Source organism: Vulpes lagopus, chromosome X, assembly GCF_018345385.1.
Source record: "Vulpes lagopus strain Blue_001 chromosome X, ASM1834538v1, whole genome shotgun sequence".
Classification (NCBI taxonomy): domain Eukaryota; kingdom Metazoa; phylum Chordata; class Mammalia; order Carnivora; family Canidae; genus Vulpes; species Vulpes lagopus.
Window position 1 is genome coordinate 6,772,682 of NC_054848.1, and position 23,845 is coordinate 6,796,526.

The 23,845-nt window shown below is 45.8% G+C and overlaps 1 protein-coding gene across 1 annotated transcript in view; it reads left to right on the top strand.

Annotated features, from left to right (window-relative positions):
- The window catches only part of WWC3 (WWC family member 3), a 118,364-nt gene that overhangs the window by 47,760 nt on the left and 46,759 nt on the right, over positions 1–23,845 (top strand). The window contains exons 4-6 of the mRNA XM_041741010.1: positions 9,798–9,874; positions 11,013–11,092; positions 22,787–22,916. Coding sequence (XP_041596944.1) covers positions 9,798–9,874; positions 11,013–11,092; positions 22,787–22,916 — 287 coding nt within the window. The remainder of the gene's footprint in view (positions 1–9,797; positions 9,875–11,012; positions 11,093–22,786; positions 22,917–23,845) is intronic.

The following is a 23,845-nucleotide window of genomic DNA, read 5'->3' on the forward strand; positions in this document are numbered from 1 at the left end:
TGCCACAAATGTTAGTATTTTTTCAGCCAATTCAAAATGGTTTCTCATGTACTTTGCAGTTTCTTTTTTGACCCATGGGTTCTTTTAAGTAATTTTTTTTTTTTACTTTTAAAAAATACGTATTATAAATTTAAAGTCAGTTAACTAGTATATGATGTATTATTAGTTTCAGAGGTAGAGGTCAGTGATTCATCAGTCTCATATCACACCCAGGGCTCATTCCATTACGTGCCCTCCTTAGTGCCCGTCATCACCCAGTTACCCCGTCCCCCCACCGCCCCCCTCCAGCCAACCTCAGTTTTTTGGACTCTCTTATGGTTTATCTCCCTCTTTAATTCTGTCATTTTATTTTTCCCTCTCTTCCTCTATGATCCTCTGTTTTGTTTCTTAAATTCTAGATATGAGTGGGATCATATGATAATTGTCTTTCTCTGATTGACTTATTTCCCTTAGCATTTCCCTCTAGTTTCATCCATGTCATTGCAAATGGCAATATTTCAATTTAAAAAAAATATTTTACTTATTCATGAGAGACACACAGAGAGAGGCAGAGACATAGGCAGAGGGAGAAGCAGGCTCCCTGTGAGGAGCCCCATGTGGGACTCGATCCCAGGACCCCAGAATCATTGCCTGAGCCGAAGGCAGACTCTCAACTACTGAGCCATCCAGGCACCCCAAGATTTTAATTTTTTGATGGCTGAGTAGTATTCCATTTTGTGTGTGTGTGTGTGTGTGTGTGTGTGTGTGTGTGTATCTATATATCTATATATATCACATCTTCTTTATCAGTTCATCTGTTAATGGACATCTGGGCTCTTTCCATAGTTTGGCTCATGGGTTATTGGGACTTTTTCAACATGTCATGTTGATTTCGAATTTAATTCCATTGTGGTCAGAAAGTACATTATATAAGATTTCAGTCTTTGGGAATCTATCGAGGTGACTTATGGCCCAGCAACTGGTCTCTCTTAGTGACCTCAGAGGATTAGAAGCCCATGGACTTTGTACCTCGAGGTCGCACCTAGCTGCAGCAGTAGCTTATAACTGTTTTTCAGAGCATATGGGTAGTGATTTTGAGCCTTTTAGAAAGTTAGGATAGAAGCTAGGTTAAACCATATGAAATTGTTACTTTTGTAGCTTAAAAAGGGCTGAACGTTGGCAATTTCATCTGATTCAGTGTGACAGAATGTTTCTTCCCACTCACCTTTATTTATTTATATATATATATTTTTAAATTTTTATTTATTTACGATAGTCACAGAGAGAGAGAGAGAGGCAGAGACACAGGCAGAGGGAGAAGCAGGCTCCATGCAGGGAAGCCCGACGTGGGATTCGATCCCGGATCTCCAGGATCACGCCCTGGGCCAAAGGCAGGCGCTAAACCGCTGCGCCACCCAGGGATCCCTATTTATATTTTTTAAAAAAGATTTTATTTATTCATGAGAGATACAGAGTGACAGAGACACAGGCAGAGGGAGAAGCAGGCTCCATGTAGGGAGCCCCATGTAGGACTCGATCCCGGGACTCCAGGATCATGCCCTGGGCCGAAGGCAGGCACTGAACTGCTGAGCCACCCAGGGCCCCCCCCCCCACCTTTAGGGACTTTATCTGTCCCGTGATTGGGTTTGGTTAGGTCTCCAAAGGCCCTCCAGTCGGTTTTTGTAAGGATGGAATGGGAGAAAGACATGTCAGAAAATTTTGGTAGGAAGATTCTTGCCAGTGATTGAAACAAAAAAATTGCCTTGAGGGAAGATGTTTCTTACACATGACCTACTACTAGTGCTGCTGAGACTTGAGTTGCAGTGCAGGTGGGGGTCAGGACCTGAGCCCTTGCTGATGCAGGGACAGGAGGGCCCTTGAGCATCTCATTGGATTCCACACCAGCCCTGAGGGAAGTGAGGGAGGAGGAGTCCCGGGGCAGAGCTGAGCCCACAGTTGGAGAACACTGAGAGCTTGTAGCCCTTTAATGCTGGGATATCACTCAGCATCAGATTTTTTATTTCCAGGGGCTTTTCTCTCCCCTGACATTGGGGCAAGTAGGGAATTGCACTCACTTATATTCCTTCCTGTGCTCCATAGAATTTAATGAAAACTCAAGATGCTGTCCTGAGCAGTGCATGGGGAAACCTGTAGTAGAGGAAGCAGATGACTCTGGAGTGTTCACTTGAGATTCTGACAAGCTCATCAGAATCCCAGCCTGCTAGAAGTCTGTGTAGACGCAGTCTCTGCATCCACTTGTGTACGTGGCCTTGGCAGCCAGATTGGGCCCATCTATTTTCACAGAGGGCTGGAAATACCGGTGGATTTTGCCGGGGCCTATGGGCTCATCTGGGAAAAGACTCTGAATGGAATCTAGGCCTTGATCCAAGTGCTTTACCAGGTTGCTGCTGTCCCTGGGGTTTTGACCAAGCTCTTTCAGCTTGCCATTTAACCTGAACTATCAATTATGATGAGGAAAACTCTGTTGGATAATTCAAAGGAATCCTCTCTGGCCACATGGGTCTCACACAGCCCAGATTGCTGTCAGAGCTAGTCTCTACAGTAGGCAGGCGTCTCCTGGTACTGGGAACAGAATAACATTCGGGACTTATTTCCCATTACTTCCCTCATCAGCAATGACTTGAAGCGAAAGGAGCCAGTATTCAGTGGGCTAGTGTTATGATCTCTGCATTGTCAGGATTGCAACATTCTGAGGTACACGAAGCTGTCTTTGTTGTGCATGTGAGTAACGATATTGGGAAGGCTAACTTACATACCCAGTAAAGGGCTTGAACCGAGATCTGTTTGTGTGTGTGACCTTCCGTGCTTTGTACTGTTTCTAGACATGGAAGAGGCAGCACAAAAGAGCCAATTGTGTTTTTGAAACACCTTGCCCTCTCTGGTGGTTCAAGTTATCTGGAAATAAAGACCGATTGTAAATTGACAAGTCATCTGGCAGTTTTGCAACACTAACAGGGGCAAGCAGACGGTAGAGCACCATCTACTCCTTGGCCTTCTTGTGGCCCATGGTAGGATCGCCAAACTATTCAGTAAGTTTCCAACACATACTTATTTAGCACCTGGTGTTGGTATATACTAAGTGTTGGGGGACAATTTGTCCCTAATGGCCAACTGTAGGGAAAGATAAGGCAACGATAGTGAACAGAGGAATGAACTAAAACAGCCATTTTTAATATTGGAGCAGAAGGGTACAAGGAAGGCTGGGAGGAAGGGGTATGCATTTCTCCCATCCCCTTGACAGATTTCACCCTGAGTTATGGAAATCACCAGAATAAAACTCCATTCACTGGAGAGAAAAGATTTTGTGTCAATATTGGGCCATCTGGAATCTAAGAATATCCAAGCCCTGACCATTTTTTATCCTCGAGCAAAGTAAATTCAGATGCTGGCTGGATTTTATTTATTTATTTTATTTATTTTTTTTGCTGGCTGGATTTTAGCATACATGTCCCCAAAAGTCAGAACCCTACTCCACTTTATTTCTGGGGGCTGCCTGGTTCCCAGTCCTGTTTTCTGCTCTTGCAGAGCAGGGGTTGGAGCTGCTTGGCAGCAGACGTGCGCTCTCTGACACGCACCCACTTCTCCTCTGCAGCTCTGTTTTGTAGTTTACTCCTATTTCTTCATGTATCATGTTGTGTTGTGTTGCTGGCAAGGGGGTTTATTAAAATATTTGTAGTGAAGGAATTGATTGCAGCATTCTGGATAACTACAAACATTGAAAACAGAAAGTACTACCTGAGAATTGGAGACCTTTGTGTTTCTTGACCTGGGGAGTTACATTTGTATTTGCTTTGCATTATTAACTCACTGTTTTGCACACTTTTCTTTATGTGCGTTATCCTCCACCACAAAGTAGAAAGAAAAACCAGGAGGAACTGCAGTAAATTGTCAACATCGCTCATATCTAGAGGTGGAGAGAGGAAGGCCTTTTTCTGTTTTTAAATTTATTTTAAAGTTTGTCTCGAATTCCATGCATTTTATACAGTGAGCATAATTCTCTCTGGGTGAAGAATGAATTGGTTCCTCATCTAGAAGAAGATGCCCTACCTTCTTCATTGTAGTGTATCCTTCCCTTTGCCTTTTCCACTGAATATGTTTGTTATGTCAGAAATATTTATTCTGGAGCTAACTGTTCAGTCTTCCTGAGAAAATTTAGCTTCTTGATGCATTCAGATGAAGTATATGACCATTGCGGGATCTTTTGGAAGGGGTTCTTGCATGGGGTAAATTATAGTCTAAACCACAGTCAGTGGGCAGCCCCAGTGGCACAGCGGTTTAGTGCCGCCTGCAGCCCAGGGCGTGATCCTGGAGACCCGGGATCGACTCCCATGTCAGGCTCCCTGCATGGAGCCTGCTTCTCCCTCTGCCTGTGTCTCTGCCTCTCTCTCTCTCTCTCTCTCTCTCTCTGTGTGTGTGTTTCTCGTGAATAAATAAATAAAATATTTTTTAAAAAACACAGCAAATTATGTATGGCCTCTGGGCTGAATCTTGTCCACTTTGGCTGTTTATAAATAAAGTATTAGTGGAACACAGCCACATCCACTCACTTAACCAATTGTCTGTAGTAGCTACCACGGCAGAGTTGAGGATTTGAGACAGAGACTATATGGCCCACAAAGCCAAAAGTATTTACTGTCCGGCCCTTTGCAGAAAAAGTTTCCCAACTCCTGGTCTACATCAGTAGTTCTGAACCTTGGCTTCAGGGTATAGTCTCCTGAGGGGCTTTTAAAAACTGCTGCCTGGGCCCCACTCCCAGAGATTTTGATCTAGCTGGCTATGGGTGGGGTCAGACTTTTTTTTTCTTTTTATAAAGCTCCCCAGATGATTCCCAGAGGTGAGCATCCACTAGTCTAGATTGACTTGTGATGGTCTCTTCCAGCAGCAGGAATATGACTTTGAAAAAAAAAAAAGAAAAAAAAAAAAGGAATATGACTTTGTTATCCTGGCTCCTAGAAACTACCAGAAGTCTGCACCAAAAGTATCTTTGGGTGGTTGGGAGAGTTGGTCTACTCTCCCGTGAGAAAGTGCTGACCCACCCTGAATTCCTGGGTTAGGTGGTGGTGAAGCTTGACCTTATCAGTTATCAGTTTTGCCAACATTCTTTCTGAGGCTTTAAGCCCGTCCCACAAAGACTGTCTTCCATTGGTTATCCACCGTGGAGGGTTTCTCTACTATCTCGCTTAGGATAATGGCCACGGTCCATCCATTCAACCTTTTGTTTTCCTTCATGCAAGCATGTTGGAGCTGGCAGGAGAAAAATGGATCACGCAGCATTTTTCACAGGTATTAGTTGGCAGGACTCAATCTTGAAGGTGATTGCAGGGCATGCATGTCTGTTGAGAGATAATCTCCCAGTCCGTCCTGGAGAACATTTCTGAGAGATTCTTATTTTGAATTTGGTGGCATCTTGTCTTACTTCTGTAGGTCACCTCTGAGTGGGCCTGGTTTTTTTTTTTTTTCCTTCTTTTGCTTATGGTGGCTTTAAAAACAAATGTCATGCCCTCCTCCATTGGCCTGGGTTATTTACATGCGTGCCTTTGTCACTGCTCTGGTAATTAGTACCTGTCAGCATGGGAACTGTCAGGGCTTGCCATCCTTTCTGCCAGAATTCTCTTGGCTTCCTTGAGCAACTCCCTGCAGTGCTGTTGCCTGGAGGTGCGCACCTGGTCCTCAGGACCAGTCTGCCCAGAGGACATCTTTGGAGAAGGACTTCTGGTCTTTTAAAGCGTGTCATCCCCCTGGGGCGATCTCAGGTTCTCACAGCACAGAGGAGGCCGGTGTGGAATGGAGAAACAGGGAGATAGAGGCGGACAGGCACACGGGCATGCATGTTTTCCCTTTTCAAGACCCCAGAAAATCGAAATCCAGAATAAGTACTGGGGTCTGCAGCATCTTGAGTGCTAAAAACACAGGTCATGGTCACCTATCAGACAGTTGGCACCAGGGAGCCAGAGGTCCATTCCTTCTCCTGATGGAAAAGCTGATCTGATTAAAGAATCTTGGGCTGTAGGCCCACAGGAGCCCAAGTTTCAGACAGAAAGTCCCTTTTTGACTGATGTAGATCAAGTCACTACAAACTTAGTCTTTGTCAGGTGGGGATAAGTAATCATCTCTCCAAAGATGTTTTATTTTATTTTAGGGAGAGAGAGCACGAGTGAGCACGGGGGTGGTAGGGGAGAGAGTCAGAGGGAGAGAGAGAGAGAGTCCCAAACGTGGGGCTTCATCCCACGATCCGAGATCACGACCCGAGCCAAAATCAAGAGTTGAATGCCCAACCGATTGAGTCACTCAGATGCCCCACTCTCACAAAGATTTTATGAGAATAGGTGAAATTAAAGGTAGAAGGCACCTTCTAATAGCAAGGTACGATAGTTTACATTTCTGTGGTCCAGTTAGATCATAACCTTGTTCTCAGATCCCCCATAGCGCTACCGTATGCCTGCGTGGACTCCTTAAGCTGTTTAATAGCTGTGCCCACTCAAGTCTTCAAGAGAGAAGAAAGCTTTAGAGGTGAAAGTCTGGCATTTATCATAAACCTTGAGATCGGAGATGTGTCTTAACAGAAGATAATTCTTTTTTTTAAAGATTTTATTTATTCATGAGAGAGACACAGAGAGAGGCAGAGGGGGAAGTAGTCTCCCTGAAGGGAGCCTGATGTGGGACTCGATCACCCTGGGATCCCGCCCTGAGCCAAAGGCAGACGCTCAGCCGCTGAACCACCCAGGCTTCCCAACAATTCTTTTTTTAAATGTTGTGAAATGTGTGCTGTGAAAAATGGAGTTTGGAGTCCAGAGGTATTCCTTGGACTCTGGAAATGGGTTATATTAGACTTACTGGCGGATGTAAGGAACTAAGAACTATATGAGTTGAATTATAGTATTCAAAGTTATGCCGGTGTTCACGACTCTCCTTAGGGTTTGAAGATAAGTGTGCTCACTGTTTTAGGTAATCAAGTTGCCTGTTCCCTCCTCCCACTCTTGGAATCTTAACATTGTAGGGACTGTAGCAAAGCTGACATGAATGCTATCTACATAAGCCAAACCTATTCCATCATTCAGGACGGTCTTAGCTGTAAGTAACAGAAAAGACTAACTCCCGTGGACCTGGACAAAGGACACCTATTGTCACATGACAGAGTCCTCCTGTCGTGGGGTGACTCGGCGGCTTGTTGACGCTACGGTTTCTCAGGCTCCCCCTCCAGGGCTAGGTACACACCGAGTCTCCCAGGGCACAGGTGCATACCCGACAAGCTCGAGGTCCCGCTAGTTAGGAAGGAGAGAGAACTGGGGGACAGGTTGCTGTGTGTTTGTCCAGCTGCATCCTGTTATTTCAAGTCTCTTTGCTGATTTTCCCTATGAAATTGCACAGGAATTTTGTGGCAACGATTTCAGGCCAGGGTGTGACTGCTGTTTAACATTGCAGTTACCTCCCCTGGACTTTGGTGATGGGGTTACTTTCTACCCCAAAAGGGAACAATCCCAGGTGGTAACTGTTGGCATTGTCTTCCTCAAATGCCAGGTGACGAGTTGACACACGTGGAAGTGAGGAGTCAGCAAGCCCGAGGCTCATGGGCTTATTATCTGGGTCCATGTGGAAATCCCTTCAGCTCAGGTCTGGGAAACTTCTAAGTCCCTGGAGTTTAATGTGGAGATTTTATATAAATGATTTCTGACTTTTTAAAAAAGATTTTATTTGTTTATTTATAAGAGACACAGAGAGAGGCAGAGACACAGGCAGAGGGAGAAGCAGGCTCCCCGGGGGGAGCCTGATGTGGGACTCGATCCCAGGACCCCAGGATCACGACCTGAGCCAAAGGCAGACGCTCAGCCACTGAGCTACCCACGTGTCCCTGATTTTTTTTTTTAAAAGATTACTTATTTTTCATGAGAGACACAGAGAGAGGCAGAGACACAGGGAGAGGGAGAAACAGGCTCCCCATGCGGGACTCGATCCCAGGATCCCGGGATCAGGACCTGAGCTGCAGGCAGACACTCAACTGCTGAGCCACCGAGGCATCCTGGTGTCCCTGATTTTTGACTCTTAAGGGCTTTGTATAAGGTGTCACTCCAGTGCTGAGCTTCCGTGAAGCCAAAGAGCCAGTCAAGGTGGAAGTTTCTAGGGTTTGGAAATAGATATTCTTTATCTAAGAAAGAATTCTATTTTAAAAATGTTTTACTCCCTGTCTTTGAGATATTATGATTTTTAAAAAAGATTTTATTTATTTATTCATGAGAGACACAGAGAGAGAAGCAGAGACACAGGCAGAGGGAGAAGCAGGCTCCCTGCGGGGGTGCCCGATGCGGGACTTGATCCCAGGACCCCGGGATCACACCCTGGGCCAAAGGGAGGCACTCAACCACTGAGCCACCCAGGCATCTCGAGATATTACGATTCTAAATATAAGAGCATTTATGATAAAGTTGGCAAATGCTTAGCTCGTCCAGATAATTATTTCTGGTAGATTCTAATGGTTTGAATTTCTGACTGATAAGGACTTCAGTGGTAAGTATTTTATAGAACTGTTTTTTAAAGAGCTGTCCTCCGAACTGCTCAGATTAACTTCGGGTGTAGTTCTGGTTGGGGCTGTTGAACAATCTTGCTGCGTAAGCCGCTTGATGACTTGGAGCCATCCTTCTCTGATACAAAGTCAGGAAAGGCTTTTGCACTAGCTTCTAGCCGTTGGCACCTAGTTATCTGAATGACAGCCTTCAGGACCAGGTCAAGGGAGTAAGGGGAGGGTGCTGGCACTGCAGCTGGGTCTCCTGTGCAGGTGGAGTTAATGTCAGTGGCCCGGAAGCAGATCAGACTGGTGTGGGGTGGCCACGGTGCAGACAGGCTAGGGTAGGGCTAGGCCGGGCCCCTGCTGCGCACACGCGACGGCTTCCGAAGCCGAAGAGAAAGGATGCAGGAGCATCAAGAAGAGGCGACGCGGAGAGGTGAACAGGGTGATAGAGGTGAGCAGCAGCCACAGGCACCGGAGCCGCTGGAAGGCTGGGGGAGGCTCTCCGGTCTGTGCACCCGAAGAAGTTGGCCGTGCCCAGTCCCCCGGTACTGGCTGTCGGGCTGCCGGTGCTGTGGCCAGTCGGGGTTTGGGCCCCGCGGGCTGTGCTGCCCAGTCGTGCGGTGGGTTTCAGCCAAACCCGCTGCGAAAGTAGCTGCCGGCGTCCCAGTCGGGGTGCCACATTGCGGGGTGCCCGGACGTGCGCCTGGGACCAACAGCTTTTTGCAGGCCCGCCGGATGTGGACACGTTACTAGAAAGTTGTCTCTTGTTTTCGAAATCTCTAGTAGTCATTTGTTTCTTACATCAAAAATTGTTCACCTGGAGAATATAGATATGAAGAAAATAGAAATGAAATCTTTGATGATGAAACCATCGAGAATAACCATCCGTATCCATCCTTTAGAGGCATCCATGTGTGTACGTACGTATGTGCAAAGAGTGTCAAAATGGATTCAGGCTGTGGGTACTATTTCTGTAGTAAGAGCAGGTGTCCATACCACAATCACCCCCGCACCCTGCTGAGTGTATCTGTGGTTTTTAAACCTGAGTAAATTTGCAGTCGAAGTGAACAGAGTTTTGACTTACCGACAGCCATGGATTTCCTCATGTGGAATCACCCAGAAAGGCAAGTGAAACATCAAGATTTGAGGATGTGAAATGTTAATCCCTTAGGAGCCAGGGCCAGCTTATAAATCGGAGACTTAGAATTAATGGTTGATTCAGAAGTTCCTGTTTATGTGTATTTACTTATTTTAAAGGATCCATTATAAAATAAAGTATTTTCCTTCTGTTTAGCCTTCTCTGGATATTCAGCAAATACAAAGTACGACCCATACCAAATTAAAGCAGAAATAGCAAGTCGTCGGGATAGGGTGAGTAAAATGAGTGCTTTCATGACTAGAAGCTCCATATGTATTTTTATGTAACATAACTTATCATGGCTCACTTCATGGTGGTCAGTGTGTGTAACACTCGTATCTTGGTAAAATTTTCAATTTCGTGGATTATTATATTTGGTTTTACTTTTCACTTTTTTCTAATAGGAGGGGAAAAGTTTCTTTTTGAAACCTCAGCCCATCTATCAAAAAATGGCCTGTATATCCCTCTGTGTTTTTCATAGAGCTAGACTCTTCCCACCCAGTTTGGAAGGATTTGGTGACATTAGGCCCCGATCTCAAAGGACTGCTTCCCTGTATTAGAGGGATGCCAGGTCTGACCCTTGGCAACTTTAGCACCTGCTGCTCTTCCCTGGTTGCTGTATTCCTAGGGAAATCCTTCCTGCAGTGCCATTATGACCAGAAGGTTCTGATGCTCCTTCCCCAGTGACACTGGAATTCGTTATGTGCCACCCTGTCTCATCCTTTCAGCCCCCTGTCTTGGTTGTAGGGGAAGGGGGACGGTTTTGTGGCATTGGCAATGAGGCGTGGGAGACATCTTGGAAATGAAGCCTCCTCTTCTGGTGTCTCGTTCCCGAAACCAGGGTTTCTTTTCTAGTGCAGTGGTTCTCAGAACTTAGTGCACCTGAGAAAAACACCTGGGGAGTTGATTAAACACATAAGCTCCCAGGCCCAGCCCCTGAGTTTTAACACAGGCCTGAAGTGGGTGCTGGAATCTGTTGAACTAAGCACTTCAGGGGATTGACTTTCCCTACTGGGACAGCATGTTTTTAGCAACAGTGTTTCATGCATGGGATCTAAGTAGTAAGTAGAGGGAAGATGAAAAAAAGTATTACATAGTTTGCTACTTGTAATGTATAAATCACTGCCTTGAAAAAGAAAATGGTTGGGGGTTCCACATAGGTAGGAACCTGTCAGTGATCTGGGATTTTTGTATCTAAGCAAGGCACTTCTTCCAGGATGGCTGTTATATATGCCCGTGGATGGAAGTTCACGGAGAAGATAGATGATCCAGGGGGTTGTAAGCTAATCAAGAACTTGGATGACAATGCTAACAACTGTAGAAATCATTTTCATAGCTTTTTTTTGGAAAAAAAATGTAATTTGTCTTCAGCTTTCCAGATTGAAACGAGAGCTGACCCAGATGAAGCAAGAACTGCAGTACAAGGAGAGAGGGGTGGAGACCCTGCAAGAGTGAGTTGCCTGTGATTATAGAAGGGGCACTTTTCCTGTGATTTCCTCTTGGGCTGACCTGTGTGGTGCCTGGGCATGTGTCCCAAAGCTTCATGGGTGTTCGCTTTTATGCTTTTATTTGTGCTTATCTTTTCCCAGTCCTAAGCCTCAGACTCTTTCTTTTCCTTGAAGATAACTTGGTTCCTTTAAGTGGAAATATGTGAGAAATAAGACCTTTATTTTCTTTTTATGCATGTTCTCTGTAGCTGCACTGTCCAAGACACATATGGCTGTTTAAATTTAAATTCCAGTTTTACTCGGTTTAGTCTCAACATTTTTTATCCTAAAACTTAAATTAATTAAAATGGAATAAAATTACATATTTAGAACCTCAGTTGCATAGCCACATTTGAAATGCTCAGCAGTCACTTGTGGCTAGTGTAGATTTTTCTCTGTCTTGGCGTGATTGATGTTTTGGACCAAGTAACTCTTTGTGCATCATAGGATGTTTAGCTATGACCCCTTAGATGCCAGTAGTACCCTCTCACCCAGTTGTGACTGCCAAAAATGTCTCTAGACATTGCCAAATGTTCCCTGGAGGGCACACGAGGCCCCGGTTGAGAACCACTGGGCTAGTGGCCACTGCCTTGGATAGCACAGATAATGGAACATTCCCATTGTCCCAGAACATCCTGTTGGACAGTCTGGTCTGTAGGTCTTCTTCCTTTTGGCATCTTTACAGTTAGAACTTTATCCCTACTTAAGAGTTCGGGGTTGAATTCTTTTTATGTGAGCTGTATTAAGTCAGCAAGTTCAGTGAACAAAAGTTATTTTCTAACTGGTGATACTGTTCTTCCGAAAGAATTAATTTTCTTGAGAAAGGGTATTACATGCTTGTCGGTGGGTTGAGAGTCTATTCTCTCTTGATTCAGAGCCTGGCTTCACTTGCTGAACTTGAGCATGTGCTTCGTGAAACCTTCTGTGCCTGCTTTTTTCATGGGTCAGTGGGGATGGTTTTAGCATGGGCTGCTATGACAAACTACCACAGACTGGGGGAGTTAACAGCCAACATTTCCTCCTCACAGTTCTGGAGGCTAGAAGGCCAAAGTCAAGGCACTGGCAAATTTGGTGAGGGTCTGCTTCCTGCCTTCTTGCCATGCCTCTCCATGGTGGTGGTGAGCTCTGGTTTCTAGTGTCTTTTCCTTTTAAGACCCAATCCTGGGGGACCCCACTCTCATGACCTCATCTAATTGCCCCTAAGACTCTGTCTCCATATACCATAACATTGGGAGTTAGGGCTTGCCTTGTGAATTTTTGGGAGACATGCATGTTCAATCCAGAGCCATGATCATTGGGCTGAATTGTCCAGAGGGCGGGACACCTGGGTGGCTCAGTGGTTGAGCATCTGCCTTTGGCTCAGGGCGTGGTCCTGTGGTCCGGGATTGAGTCCCCGTAGGCTCCCCACAGGGAGCCTGCTTCTCCCTCTGCCTCTCTCTGTGTGTTCCTCATGAATAAATAAATAAATAATCTTAAAAAAAATTGTCCAGAGGGCAGCACCAGTGCCTGCCATAGTCAACCTTCAGCAAATGGCAGGGATCTGTGTGGTTACTATTCTCGGGAAGGGTGGGCAGCATGCCACTCTCTTGAATCCTGTATGCAGAGACAGTGTGTCACATGTGACCGAAGTATTGCTCTTTACAGGGAAGTGATACAAGAATGTCAGTGTTTGACAAGCATAATTATCTCAGCCCCATATAAAGGGTAATTACTGGGCATGTCAAACCCTGTTGTTTAATACTAGGTTGAGATTCACTTTCTTAATCATCCAGGATTGGTTTGGTTGATGATTTGTTTGCCCATTTCTTTCTTAAGGACATATAATAGGCACCAAGGGAGTCAAAGTAGACAGGTGAGCTGGGTCCTGCCAGGGGGTCTTGGCTTTCTCTGGCCCTGAGACATAATCATGCCCTCTGCAGGTCCCACCACACAGTGGATTTTGATAATCCCATCCACATGCTTACTGTGGCCTGGAGTCATTTAACTTTACTGCCAGCTTTTTGCTTCTCTACCATTATCCAGTGGTGTGTATGCACGCCCACCTTCTCCCCTGATTTCAGTCCATGGTGGTGGTTACTTTAATTAGCCCTGGTCAGTACAGCTTTTAAATTTTTTTAAAGGATTTTATTTATTTATTCATGAGAGACCCAGAGAGAGAGACCCAGAGACAATAGGCAGAGGGGGAGAAGCAGGCTCCCTGCAGGGAGCCCGACATGGGACTCAACCCCAGGATCATGCCCTGAGCCGAAGGAGGATGCTCAGCCACTGAGCCCCCAAGGTGCTGCAGTACAGCTTTTTAAAAATTTGCTTAGACAAATCAGTCTTCTTTTGTTGCTCATCTTGTCCATTCTCAACACACTAGTACAGGTTCTGTTACCTTCTCCTTACTGCCAGCCAGCCTCCAGATGCTCATATGCCTGCTAGGGTGCATCTCTGGGCTGTGGCTGCATTTTCCTGTGTCACTTTTGCTAAAGGGCCAGATAAGAAATAAGCAGAAGCAAACAGTTTAATTTTGGAGGTCTTCTACTAGGCTGTCCGCTTGAATCGGAGATTGAGTTCATTCTTTCATTCGGCCACACGGTAGCTTTCTCTCGTTACCAGGGAGAGCTGGGACTTTGCAGTGTGTCTAGGTAATATGCAACTGAATGCTAGGCATTGTGCCGCGTGGACGTTGCAGTTAGGTCAGTTTTCCCTTGTAGAAGTTCTGGGGAAGGTGATTGAGATTTCAGGTGGGTCAGGATCACTCTGAGGCCCCACAGGACCCCCGAGCCTCAGAGGGGAGCCTGGCCCGGCACTCTGCCCCCCCCCCCCCCCCCGGCGGCGCTCTGGCTTCAGTAGTGAGGTTGCCAGGCCCGGGACCCATCCCTTTGGCCCCTGCTGCTCTGGCCATGGCTATTTCCTTGCGAGTACAGGTGCCGCTGGCACAACTGTAGGCTGAATGCTCGAAAAGCAAAGGTGCCGGGGCTTGGGGCGGGGGTGGGTGGGGAGCGGTTGAGGAAACCCCTTTCCGTCCGGGGCCCTGGGAAGCCGATTCATCGCTTGGAGTGGAACTAATGTCAAGAAGAGGAAGAGGTGGCCTCAGTTTCTGCGGGTTTATGGGACGGGAAGCAGCCAGCACAGGGAGGGCTGTACTTGACACCTGCAGCCAGAGCAGAGAAGGGCCAGTGCTCTTCGTAGTTGCTTTCTGCTTTCCTTAGCAAGGTCTCACGTTGGGGACTCGCAGGGGTAAATGCATCCCTGCCCAGGGGGCAGTCCTCACTCCCTGCCAGAGTCTGTGGGGATGCCCACCCTCCCCAGTGGAGGCTGAGGCTTGGCATGGGAGAAGGTTCTGGACTCACTGTGGGTCCCGGGGGAGTCACTGCAGCTTTCTGGCTAGCACTGCCTTGAGAGGCAGTGTTTAATTGGCTGCGTTGTCACTGTACATGCTCACTCTGTCCTCTGAGGAAGGAGACAAAACATGGGCACGCATGCCATGCTCAAAATTCTTTGCAAGTGAAAAATAATCTCACAGCCTTCCCCTGAGTTAGGCTGTGTAGGAGACAAAAGCAGCCTCATTTTTCTGGTATTGAAGACTGGCTCTTGTGTTTCTATCAACTCAGGTGGATTGGTATTATTATTGAGAAATTTGGAAAACCTTCTGTGAGCATTGATAATGTGATTAACCCTGCCCCTACCTAACTCCAAGCACAGATGATACACGGGCTGTTGTATGTAAATGGGCTTCTTGGATGTTATGACCAATATTGACTTAAGGCAGAGACCCTAGGTTTTCCTCCAGAAAATTTTCTGCTCTTCTTGCTTCCCAGAATATCCAGTATATTCTTTTCCAGAACACCTCGCCAGGAATTTAGCCGCTTATAACATTTTAAACTCTTACTTGTTTATCTTGGTGAGCTTTCCTGGCTAGCAAGGAAATCCATCATTATGCTTGGGTCCAAGTGAAGAAAAAAGAACCTTTTGTATTTTTTTTTAGGTCTATGTATGTTGTTAATTTTTGTAAATGGGAGCTGGCCATGAGTATAATCTCTGGGTTAATGATAGAATTAGGTACGTGTGTGTGTAAGTGTGTGTGTAATATATATAAACTTTTAATGATGGAAAATGTCAAACATACACAAAAGTAGAGAGAATAGTATCATGGAGCCCTCTGTGCCTTTCACCCCACTTCAGCAACTAACCACAAAGGGGCCAGTCTGTTGGCCACCGCATCCCCCAAACCCTTACTGCCTTATTGAAGCAAATCCTAGAATCATAGTTAATCCATAAATAGCTCTCCTAAAGTTAGGGATCCTTTTTGAAAACATAACTATAATGCCTGTACCTCCACTTAATAACATCATCTCTTAACATCACCTCCTTTCCAGCAAGTTTTCCCATCTCTCCAGTGCGTTCGGGTCCAGCTTCGGAAGAGGCCCACGTGGTACGTTTGGTGGGTGTGTCTCTGAGTCTCTACTCCCCATCCTTATTTTTGTTTTTCCTGCCAACAACTTATTTGTTGAAGAAACCAATTTGCTTGTCCTGTAGAATTTTCCTGATTCTGAATTTTGCTGCTTCAGTACTCATGGGATCATTTAACACGTTCCTCCGTCCCCTGCTACTTATGCAAAGTAGTGCAGTTAGTTTGAGAGGCTTGAACTGATTTCAGTTCAAGTTCTTTTTCTATTCCTTTTTGGGGGCGAAGTATGTTTTGTAGCTGGTGGTGAGGGTACTTCCATCGGGAGATGCAGATTCCCCAGTTGTCTTTTTCTGTGATGTGGAGAATGTCACGTATGTCCATTCATAACGTTTCCCATCGACTTTACTCCTGATGCTGTGCACGAGTAGATGTGAAAGAGCTCAGGATAAGTTCCCAAATGTGGATTTGCTAGGCCAAAGGGTAAATGCATAGATTGTATTTAGGAGACGTTGCCAAATCCCCCTCTCTAGGAGTTGTGCCACGTTGCCTTCCCACCACTAACAGATGAGTTTCTGTTCCCACAACTGTGCCAACAGTATGTATTATCAAGCTTTTGCATTTTTGCCAGTCTCAGAGGTGAGAGATAGTATCTCAGTGTAGTTGTAATTTGCATTTCTCTTGAGGCCCTCTTTAAAAGTCTTCAGAAAATAGGAGCAGCATTTATGAGTACAAAAGTCTTTAGGAAAATCGAGCTTTTCCTGTGAAAATGCTGCTGGGCTCCATTGCCCTAAAGTTTCTGAAGGTTGTTTGGAAAAAGTGTCTTAATGTAACTTGTTAGTGACATCCAGCGGGAAAGGCAGAGGACTCAGGACCAGGATGTGCGCAGTTTCGCAAATGGGTGATGTACTATGATGTGCTGAGTGTGCCAGTATGTGTGGGAGATTTCCCTGTGTAGTTATTCTAGATCTCCTGGAGATACGGAATGTACCTCGTGTTAGATTCCGTTGTCCTGCAGCCAGAAAGCTCATTTGACATTGCTTCACGCTGAGTTTCCCACGCTTACATGCCATCGAGGCCTTTCTCCACCAGGACACCTGTAAGGTCCCCGAGTTCTGGTGTGATGGGCCAGGACGCTTTGGGGGGGTGGGCAGGAGCACTGTCCTGCTCGCCTTTTTACCATCCATTCATGGTGTGCTGTTGCCACAGCTGGCACCTGTCCCCTTCTCCGAGCTTCTGCTGTGGTCACTGTGATGGCTCACATTTTCATGCCGTAGTCATGGGGACTCGTACAGTGTCTCCTGTGCTTGTGGCTCCTTCGGGCTTTCTCTCTCACTTAGAATACAGTCCCCAGGACTGAATGAGTTGGCCCCCGCCCAGACTGTGTTTCCCCCAGTGTTACCCCCACTCACCTGCATCCACCCCCTGGCCACCCTGTGACTCTCCCCACTGGAATTTGTAGCTCCAGGTGCCAGGAACACCCTTTCTCCCAAATTGCACATGCCCGTTCCCTCCCTACTGTAGCTCTCTGGACAAAGAGGGTCTCACCAGGATCCTTGGTTCACCACTGGATCTGAAAAGGACCCTTTTCTGTCACACACTGTCCTGGAACCTGGCTTCCTTTTCCTTAAAACACGGATGCTTGCCTGCTCTAATTTTTGTGGTCTGTTTCCTTGACTAGCATAACGCCACACGAGAAGGACGACTTTGCTTTGTTCCTTGCTTGGTCCTCAGGACTCAGACACTTGTGGGCAAGTGGCCCAAGTGGACCCTGGGGCAGGGCTGAGGGCCCAAGTGGACCCTGGCCCAGGTGCTGTGCAGAGCAGCTGATGTTGCTGCTCCTGCCCGCTGGGAGCTGATGCTTGGCTCATGTCACTGCTGGACACTGGGACCCTCCGAGTGAGGGCCTGGGCTGCCCGTACCACAGGGGGGCTCTGTGAATTGGCCCTGTCATCTTCTTACTAACTTCCCTCTAGTGCTCGCTTCCTTCTCTTCTTCATATTGTGTTCCATTGTGTTTTAAGAAATCCTATTCCTATTCCTGCTGTTCAGATTACAGAAAGGGGTGTTTGGTAGATGTTCCAATAACCAGGTTCCATGTGGCACATTCTTCACTACGAGGTGAACCTTTTTGCTTCGAACCTCGTAGCTGCTTGATGAACTTCTCTTCCCTTTATGGGTGGTATGAATAACACCCGTGTGTCTCCCCTCCCGAGCATTCTGTACTACAATGCCGCACTGTTAGATATTGTAATTAGCATTTTCTGTCCGAGGGGAGTTAGTGTTTTCAGAAGAGAATGGGATTGTTCACAGTTGGGACAGGCTCAGGCCTATAGTATCGCATTAACCTAGCACGTAAGGTGCGGTCCATGCAGAACCCCCAGCACTGTTGCCATAACTGTGCAGCATACAGCGGCAGGGGTGGAAACAAAAAGAGCATTGTTTCCGGTTGTGGGACAGGTCTGGTGCTCCACACAGGACCTGCTGTTGATAGAAAGCTGCCAGAAGCTGTCTGAAGTGCATTCAAGGCCACCTGCCCAAGCTGGTGATGTAAAGGGTAGAGTTGTGACAAAACTTCTCATTCTTTTGGGTTGTAATGTGTGGTATTAATATGGAATATCTTTCAAGTCCTGGCAGCCCTTTTCTTCATGCTGTGGGTTAAGAAGCCATTTAGTTTGGGGCCCCTGGATGGCTCAGTTGGTTAAGCATCTGACTCTTGATTTTGACTCAGGTCACCATCTCAGGGTCATGGGATCGAGTCCCACATCGTCGGGCTCTGCACTCAGTGGAGAGTCTGCTTTTTCCCCTTTGCTCCCCCACCAACTTGCGTGTGTGTGCTCTCTCTCCCTCTCTCTGTCTCTTTCTAATAAATGGATAAATCTTTATTTAAAAAAAGAAGCCATGTGGTTTTACTATTGCCAGTGAGTTCTCTTAGTATCCTAAATTGAACAACAAATATGGAAACTGTAGAGCAACGGGAGGCAGGGGTTGAGAAACAACTCTAAGTTGCCTTCTCAACCATACTTCTGTCATCATGTGAAGCTGCACATTCTTCTCTTCTCTCTAACCATTTCTTTCAAAAGCAGATCATAAAGAGCACCAGTGTACTTTGGGATGACATTTGACGGGCTGTGTGAGTGGCCTTTGGGTTTGACATAGTGTGAGTTTGGAGGCCTTGACTTTGAGTGTATTGCTAACCCAGTGAGGAAGAGGATGAGTGCTGATGTGAGGGGTCTTGGTGTGAACCTCACACTGTGCCCCTTACTGGCTGTGTTACCTCGAGCAAGTCACCTCACCTCCCTGAAGCTGCTGCAAGATGTTGAGAGAAAAGTGAAGACTCTGGTCTGTGTACTAGATTTTTTTTTTTTTACACTGTGCCTTAGTCCATTTGGTCTGCTATAACAAAATACCACAGACTGGGTGGCTTATAAGCACTAGAAATTTATTTCTTAAAGTTTTGGAGGCTGGAAGTGCCAGCATGGTCAGGTTCTGTGTCCAGTGAAAGCCAGCTTCCTGATTCCTAAATAGCCATCTTCTTGCTGTGTCCTCCCATGATGGAAGGGGCAGGGAACCCTGTGGGCTGTTTTATAAGAGCACTGATCCCATTCATGGGGGCTTCTCTCTCATCACCTGATCACCTCCCGAAGGCCCCACCACCTAACACCATTACCCTGGGAATTACGATCCCAGCATGTGAACAGGGTGGTGGGACATAGACATTCAGATCACAGCACACTGCATAATAACTTAGGTTTTCATTAGTACCACCTTTTGTTGAGTGGGTATTGCTTTTCTATCATTTTTTTCCAGATGTATAAGCACTCTCTTGGGCTCTTAATTAAGATTGAAAAAAGAAAAGACAGTTCTTTGGCAGTCACAGATGTTATGATTTTCTTTATGAAATGGAATATATTGATATTTTAGAAAACACCAAATCACTGACCACATCCTCTGAGTTTGACCAAAGTTCTAGAGGGAATTTGACCAAAGGGAAAACACTCCCAAAGAAATGAATTTTGCAGATGTAAAGGAAAAGGTTTCCTCCTCTTTGAAGTTTTTATTAGATGAGAATTTATCATAGTTGCAAAATTGGAAGTGGTGGGAGTTCTGTGAAACATTGCTTGCCCTTATAAAAGCATATGGGCTCGACCTTTGCCGCCCTGAGCAGGGGCATGCCTGTGGTATCAAGGGGCATCACTGCACTTGGCGATCCAGTGCAGACTTGAGCACTAGGGGGACGTGGGTTTGAATCCTGGCAGCTCTCCCAGACCTTCGCTTGTCATCTTGGGCCACTTAGTTCATCTCTCTGAGCCTCACGTGTTTCCTTATAAAATCTGAGAAGGTTATGCTTACCCCATAAAGCTGTTGAGGGGATTCCAGGAGGTGACAAAGGCAAAGCATGCAGCCAGACCCTGGCACCTAGTAGGTGCTTGATACATCAAACTATTTTAATGTACTATGTATATAATTATATAATATAATCAAATAATATGTACTATATAAAATGTTTCTAGAAGGTTAGATTTGCATAATATATAATAATCCTTATTTATAATTATATTCTTATATAATGTAATATATAATATTAATATATGAAATGTATACTTACTTAAAAATAGTTACATACTATTATTATATAACAGTATTTGCTCTGAAATACTAGGACTTCAAGATCACGTTCCCTAGTAGCTTTCACACTTTTAAAACATTTTAAACAGTGGAATCTTTTTCCCTTTCCTTTGCTGCAAAGGACATCCTCTATGAAACCAGAATGTCTGAGACAGAGCAAAGGGGAGGTGCTTGCTGAAGCGGGGGTGAGGGTCCCCAAGCCCTAAACAGGCTCTCCCTTTAGTTGCTCCTGCTCCCCATGCCAGGGCACCCTCAAAACGGTGGAAACAGCTGTTCTGGGCCACTGTGTGTTCTCTTTGAGGTCTCGAAGCCACTTGGGTCAAACTAAGGCCAGAGCGCATGTCCATGACCTTGAAGTTGAGCTGTCCTTGTCCTAGATGCTCTGCAGTGCCCGCTGGTGGGATGAATTATGGGGCTGCTGATCCCTCTTCCTGAGGGGACTTGGGGCCTCCTTTCCTCTCTGTGGCAGCCATTCCCATCGTAGAACTTGGTGCCTTGACAGGCTGCTGGCTCAATCCCTGGGTTTACTGATGGCCACACTTAGCCTTTATTGCTACTAAAAGCCAGAAGGAAATCCCAACACTTCAGTATAAAGCCAGAGCTGACATGAGTAGCGGCTCACATTACAGCCTTAACACTGGGTATGTGTGTCTGTACTTCTGTGGCTATTTGATTAGCTTTGGTTTTCATGCAATTGAAAACGTTTTGCTCGATGCAGTGGAGTTTCATTTCTCCATATGGGTGTCAGTGTCAAATGATGATCAATTTGCTGTACTTTTCATTCTAGAGGAGCAGTAGACCTGGTTAGCAGAGGTGCTGGTCATTGACTGTTCTAGAGAAATCCGATTTCTCTGGCCTTGGGTTTTTTGTCTGAGAATGATGTAAACCTTTTCTATCACCTTCATCAGCCTTTGTGGGTTATTGGTTGTGACATTAAATGAGATGTATTGGAAAGCCTTTTATCAGAAGATGAGTATAGGGAGACATTATTACATAAATAGGTCTAGATTTTTCTCTACAAGAAAAGTAGGGCCGCTTCTTTGGTCAGTGTGAGATGGATGGCCTTCTATTTCTGCCTTCTGTTAGAGACTCCTGGTTCTCTGTAAAACAGCTAAAATGGGAAAACACATGGTCAAGCCATGTTGGGATGTAGAAATGTCACCATTGAGCGTGTGGGGACCCATGATGCGCTCACATCCACTCCATGCTTCGAAGAGGACCCAGGACCAATTTTCATAAATACATCATTTCCAGCTGATGCAAGTCACAGCAGCGCTCTTGAGCCCTGAAGCCTGATTGCAGAGGGAGAGAACGGGTTCCTGCCTGTTTTATTTGTCCTTCTCTTATTCCAAGGCTGCTGATAGCACAGACCGTCTCTGGCTTAAAGTAGTGGAGTTGGTCAATTCTTTACTTTGTCTTCCATGAGTTCGCAGATTCAGCACCATCCTGATAATAATAATCACTTGCAAACATTACATGCCAGGAGCTCTGCCAAGTAAGCCGTCTCCGGACGTTTTCTCAGTAAATGGGGGAAGCATTAAACTGAGGTGTAAAGAGGTGAAGTGCCTTGCCCAGGGTCCTGCTGTCATGCTGGAGTGTTACTGGGACTCACCAGCATGCCAGGACGCTTTCGTGAGTAGAGAATAAAAGGAGTTTGGGCTGGCCGTTAAGGAGCCAGATTTCCCGGTCACATAGGGGAAACCGTTGAGCACCAGGACCTGTGTGATGGAGGATCTGGAATCTGAAAAGCATGCTAATGGCTTTCCAGAGAGGGAGTTCATGCCATTTCTGGACCAAAGTATCCAACCTCTTTGGCTCCGAGGGCTTCTAGGTCTCCAGACCTGGGTAGGGAAGGTAAGACAAAGGGTGTGCTGTAGGAGACTGCCTACTCTGGGAAAGCCAGAGCCAAGCCTTGGCTTGGTCAGTGCTCTGTTTCCAGCACCCAGACCGGGGGTTGTGTGCACAGGGGCGGACTGCCCAGCAGGAGAGAAGGAAGGGAGGAGCAGGGGAGGGAGGAAGTTTAGCTAGATGGAAGGAAGGGAGGAAGGATGAATGGATATTTGGATTGCAGGAAAGAATTGAAGAGGTGAGTAGTAGGGAGAGAGAAAGAGAAATTAGAACCAGAATGAGATAAAAGAAAGGTAGAGGAGACATAGAGTTGGCGATTTTATGTAAGGCATCACTATCGCTTCACAACTTTTTGCCCTTTCCCATATGTTCTTGCACACAGGTGTCATTCATGTGTTTATTAATAGACATTTTTTACCACTACCCCAGATGCTGGGGATAAACAAATAAGACACGATCCTCCTCTCAGAGAAGTGTTTAAAATCTCAGGGAATTACTTAAGCCAATGTTTGTTGCTTAATCATTAGTAGAAGTGGTGGGAATCCTGACTCGAAAGTCCTCACCTGCATTGGTTGTTCCTGGAGCAAAGGAAGTCATCCAGTGGCCAACTCTCATCTCTGCGTATTTACCACAAGCAGGAAAGGTTTTATGGGATCTTTATTTCTCTTTGCCGAACCAATGAGTTTAACTCTTTTCCACCTTCCTATAAAGCTTCTGAGTTTTTCCTTGTCATTCAGTGAAATGCTTTAATCTTGCGTGGAATGACTCTGATTTTTCTTTTTTAACCAGGATTGATCGTAAGATGTCAAGTGCTCACACCAACTACAAACTGGATGAGGCACAGGCTATAATGAGTGAGCTCCGGACCATCAAGAAAGCCATTTGCACAGGCGAGAAAGAGAGGCGGGACCTGATGCAGGTAGGGGCCTGGCACTTTTCGGATCCCATGTCCGTTTGCCTGCCTGCTTGCGTGTCCATTTGTCTTTTTTTTTTTTTAAGATTTTATTTATTTATTCATGATAGATGCAGAGAGAGAGAGAGAGAGAGAGAGAGGCAGAGACACAGGCAGAGGGAGCCTGATGTGGGACTCCATCCTGGGTCCCCAGAATCACGCCCTGGGTCGAAGGCAGCACTAAACTACTGAGCCACCAGGGATGCCCTCCATTTGTCTTTTTAGTTAAAATTTTAGGAAAATATGTATTTATAATATATATTTGTTATGTATACAATTCATATATATTTTAAAACACATACGTGTCATATACAAATGTATGTTCTTTATATGTGTATATATTTCTGTATACTATATATTAAAATACTTAAAAATAAGAGTGCTAGTTTCCTAGGGTTGCCATGACAAAGTACCACACGCTTGTATAGAACAACTGCGATTTGTTCTTTCGGAGTCTGGAGGCCAGGTGTTCAGAATCAAGGTGCCAGCAGGGCCACGCTCTCTCTCTCTCTCAAGGCACTAGGAGAAGACCCTCCCTCACTTCTTCCAGCATCTGGTAGCTGCTGGCAATCCTTGGCATTCTTTGCCTCATAGATGCATGGCTCTGATCTCTGCTTTCATGGTCACATGGTGTTCTCTTTGTGTTTCTGTGTCCAAATTTTCTCTTCTTCCAAGGATGCCAACCATTGGACTAGAACCTGCTCTGATTCACTATGACCTCTCCTTAACTTGATTCCATCTGCAACAATTCTTTTTCCAAATAAGCTCGGATTCACAGATTCTTATGACTTGAACATATCATTTGGGAGGACACAATTTAAGCCATACTGTGACGGGTGATACGTATTGTTCAATAATCAAAATAATGTAAAAAGCCTATGATGAGAAGTCTTGCT